The sequence below is a fragment of the Bombus impatiens genome, unplaced genomic scaffold (assembly GCF_000188095.3).
Source record: "Bombus impatiens unplaced genomic scaffold, BIMP_2.2 scf_0222, whole genome shotgun sequence".
NCBI classification, from domain to species: domain Eukaryota; kingdom Metazoa; phylum Arthropoda; class Insecta; order Hymenoptera; family Apidae; genus Bombus; species Bombus impatiens.
The window spans coordinates 396,066-401,077 of NT_176641.1; the positions used below are offsets into that span (position 1 = coordinate 396,066).

The 5,012-nt window shown below is 32.9% G+C and overlaps 1 protein-coding gene across 1 annotated transcript; it reads right to left on the reverse strand.

Moving 5' to 3' along the window:
- Positions 1–793: 793 nt before the first annotated feature.
- Positions 794–2,321, reverse strand: LOC100747047 (cuticle protein 16.5-like). Its single transcript, XM_003488251.4, has 3 exons — positions 2,307–2,321; positions 1,666–2,019; positions 794–1,617 (listed from the first exon to the last, which is right to left on the reverse strand). The coding sequence occupies exons 1-3, from the start codon at positions 2,319–2,321 to the stop codon at positions 1,093–1,095; spliced, it is 894 nt and encodes a 297-aa protein (XP_003488299.2). The 3' UTR covers positions 794–1,092.
- Positions 2,322–5,012: the final 2,691 nt, after the last annotated feature.

Genomic DNA, 5,012 nt, shown 5'->3' on the forward strand with positions numbered 1-5,012 from the left:
AGAAAAATATTTTAGTTAGCCTAAGGTTACTAAAGTATGCTATGTTCGAGCAGCGTTGTTAACCCTTATCACTTGAACTGGCAGCAATGTTGCCAAACGCAAGTTTGCTACTCCAACTGACAGTATTGGAGTGATGAGGGTTAGCTAATTTGAAATTTCATCGACTATATTCAGGTTTAGTGGGCGCACAATTATAACCATCTTTAATGATTTAAAGTTTAAGAATTAAGCCCGTTTACTTGAGAAGGTCTGCAATGTAAGATTGTATAAAAATTTATATCATGGAATTTTTGAGCATAACAAATTTATATCCCTTCCAAGAAGATTATAGAATCGATAATAATCCTATTAATAGTAATCTTATTTATTACGATCTTGTGGGATAAAGTTCTCATACGTGTTGAGTGTTTCCAAAAAGGATATTTGATCACATGAAATCATATTAAAAGATAATATTTTCTTGTCCCAATTTAAATGAAAATTTCAATGAACATACAAGCTTCATCGAATCTTACAGATTTCATATTTCTCTGATCATCTTATCGTTTTTAGCATTCAAATTTATATTAAGGAAGTTAGAACTTATTTGCATCTTTATGTCTAAAGATTTAAGAGCGAGATGAAAATTAAGGTAATGCATAAACCTGTAAGTTATACGTTATATTATATCATAATATGTGAATGATAAGCAATGAGAAAGTTATAAAAAGTGATGTGATAGAGTAAAACGTTCTTCTTCGTTCAAAATGAATACACGGAAACTATATTTGAGGATCAGGAAAGTATTGAAACATAAATTGAAAATAGTATAACTTTTTTATTCAAATATATAAAGAATTGTACAATTTGCGTAAACCACGTGTATCGAAAGTTTACGAAGAATACAATTTCGTGCGAACAATCAATTTATTTATCGAATTTATAAACTACGATCGTAATTTTGTAAAGGAACTCAACAATTCATCTCTAGTTGTGAAATATATAACACTGCATATTGTGGAGCTTCTCGCGACCAATTAAACGCAATATTAAACTTCATAAAACTTTTCTTTTGCATTGCATTTTGATTTCACACGACAATATAATTTCAATTTAGACAAGTAATTGTTTCGACGGTGCAGGGTACGAATATCCATCATTGGAAGCTGCGTGAGCAGAGCTCGATGCCAAGCTGCCCGACGATAAAATTGATACTGATCCACTAGAGTATCCACTGCTATAGCTACCTGAGCTAGGTACTCCATAAACTTTGCTAGGCACGTTGAAAGAATCCAATGAAAGTCCACCTCCAGAAACGTAGCTTGATGGGACACCATAATTTCTACTTGGATAATTGGCTGAGTTGTATGAGACTCCCACAGACGGCACGGAATGTACAACGGCGCTTGGTACACCATAAGAAGTGCTAGGTACACTGACGGATCCCACGGACAAAGGTACTGAAGCAGCTAGAGCAGGGCTGCTGTGAACTGGTGCTGGTGACAGACTAGGGACACCATAACTTGAACTTGGTACTGAGACAGAGGCGCTGTAAGATGGAAGAGGTGCAGCAACAGGGGCACCATAAGATGCGACTGGAACAGAAACGGGAGCGTGGAATGGAACAGAAACAGGAGCCTGGACTGGAACAGAGACATGAGCGTGTGCTGGTGCAGAGACAGGAGCGTGGACTGGAACAGAAACAGGAGCGGAGACAGAAGCGGTGTAGGATGGAACTGCTGACGAAACAGAGCTGCTATAGGATGGAACTGATGCAGAGACTGGAACTTCATAAGCTGGAACAGAGTAAGATGACACTGACGCTGGGACACCATAGGACAAGGCTGGAGCGGAGGACACTACGTAGGGTTTCTTGGCAGATGTTACAGAGGATACAGGTGGGAGGTATCCGGAGTCAGCTGAAGCTACTTCGCCTGATACGCCAAAGCCATGGTTGCCACCGATAAGTCCACGTTTCTGCACTTTCTTTATGGATTCACTTGCGCTAATAGCGATGAGTGAAGCGACGAGTAAAGAAGCCTGAAAGAAAATATATGTTATCGCATTTTTTATCTAAATAGTTATTTTGCGCGATGAAATGAATGTAATACGTGTGAGTAATAAAGGATTAAATTATTAATGAAAACGAATAAGTGTTTGACGGTTAGTTAACGGAAAATTAAATGGAAACATGGAAGAGAACAAGGAATTGAAAATTAATTTTGTAATTAATGCAAGTTTGAAAGTGTGTTAGAAAATGCTTGTTTGGATTAGTTTCGATTAGATTAGATTAGTTTCATTATGTGGATAAAGGTGCTGTTACTTACTACGAAGGTCTTCATGGTGTATTTGGATTAAGGAATGGTATCGAACTGTGGCTTAGAGGAAAAATTCGTCGGTATTTATACGGTGACACGCCACGCGAGAACTCCTTTCACTTGCAAGATACAAAATCCCCCAAACTTTTATACTGACGTAAAATATTGCAAAGATATTTAAAGGTTTACAAAATTGAGAAAATTATATTTCGTTCAATATTTACGGTGTTTATGGTTGAATAATAGGTTTTGCATAATTGTTTAGTAAACGATAGGATAATTAAACTTAAGTATATATTCTCTTGTCGTTTATGAGACATGTATGTTTATGAGACAAATTATGATTGTTAAATGAAAGAAAAAGAATGGTGATTAGAGGTTTCAAATAAACATTACTGATATTGCTCTCAATTTCTATGAAAGAATATAATTTTCAACTTTTTGATATACTTTCACATGTTTCTTCCAAATTTAATATCTGTATAGGAAACAATCAATGTCATCAATGATGACGTATCGTTTCCAATAGCCGGAAATGTCATACACACGTACCATAATTACTCCAACAATTCAATCGACTTGTCAACTCACTCGTAAAGGAAAGAGAAATATTTATTACTATGGTTTAATCTGCAAAAGCTTATATTAATTCTATAAATTTTGACATAAAACGCAATATGCAACGAAGCACTGGAAATCGCTGATAATTTGTTCATAAAACAATTATAACAGTAATGATCATTATGGTTAGATATGATTTTATTTATATTTTTATTTAATTAGATTTTATATTTAAAACTTTTAAATTTTATATTTTAGTTCTATATTTATATTTATAAGTTATAATTTACGTAAAATTGTATCCAATATTCACAGAGCATGTACTTTAGTGATATTAAGAAATCTATAATATGCTTACTGCTATCTCAAGGAAATTTATTCAGTCCACGATTCTTCCATCCAATAAATATTATCTGTATCTGCCTATACAATTCGTCTGCTTACAATACTGTTATTCTAATACTGTAAGTTAGTATTCGTGTAACTGCCCAAATCTTTTTCCTTGATTAATAGCCAAGCAAGATTGGCAACTCTGTTATTCGATTATTTAATCAACACAAACACAGGACCATGTTAATATACCCAAAATTGCGTACAGTTCGCAGAGAATAGAAACATACGTTTTACTAAATTATGCAAATCGGCCACCTACAGGAAGTTCCACGTATTCCACGTAATACTAAGCAATAAGGTATTCGCATCTTTATGTGTGAAACTTCTTACATAAACGCAAAAGTCGTGAAAAATGATTCAGCGCCTTCGCTCTCGCGTTCTTTATTCGAAATTTAGAGTGAAGATGGTGTACAAATTTGTTGACGATCGAGATCGTCCTCGCATATGTGTCTTTCTAGAAAGAACAACAAGCGATTACCCAATGTCAGGTATATTGTCCAAATCTACGTTTCGCCAATGTCATTTGCCGTAATTAGCCGTAAAAGTTTCTCTATCATCTTTTACGCTCTAATATTTCCAACTACGCAACGTTTCGCGTTGTATTAACCTCGTTTCATCACGATCTTTCTCATTTCGTTAAATAAAGTTAATGAACGGTCATTCAAGACTTCTCATATACATTTAGACGTCCTCACGAAACAAGCGAGAGGTCACGAAAAAAATATTTCATAAGTCAAGGCTAATTTTTTTAAGGTATAATTATTTCATTATGTAGAATTTCTTTGGTAAAATATATATTTTGCAAAACATTATAATGATATTAGCATACTATATATTATGGGATATTATAAATACTGTTTGGAATTGTGAATGATTTCTGAAAAATAAAGGTTCGAAATATATTCTAATCTTTATATGTGCCATTGCATCCAAGGTATTGTGATACGTAAAATTGACAATTTATGTTACATATATATATATATATATATATATATATATATATATATATAATTGTCAATTTTACGTATCACAATACCTTGGATGCAATGGCACATATAAAGATTAGAATATATTTCGAACCTTTATTTTTCAGAAATCATTCACAATTCCAAACAGTATTTATAATATCCCATAATATATAGTATGCTAATATCATTATAATGTTTTGCAAAATATATATTTTACCAAAGAAATTCTACATAATGAAATAATTATACCTTAAAAAAATTAGCCTTGACTTATGAAATATTTTTTTCGTGACCTCTCGCTTGTTTCGTGAGGACGTCTAAATGTATATGAGAAGTCTTGAATGACCGTTCATTAACTTTATTTAACGAAATGGAACGAAATTTGTAAAAGTTTTGTGATTATGACTCTTCCTAGTTTAGAAATTTGTTCAAAATGCTGTAATAGATAGGCCTGTGACCTAAACCATAGGAGATTCATATTCAGTCATTTAAGATGAGACGAGAGAGGAAACTAGAAACTTGAAATACTAGAAACGAGATGAAAGAAAGTACAAAATAACATTGTTAAAAAATTATTTGGAGAAAGCGAACGAAATATCACGTAAACCATTAATTATTCATAATTATCATATATTCATATTTCTATAAAGAAGATTACCATTACAAGTTTCAGATTTATCTTATTCTATATATCCTTCTAACTATCCTTCTATATATCCTTCTATATATCCTTCTATATATCCTTCTATATATCCTTCTATATATTCTATATATTCTTCCTCGTTTGTATTTG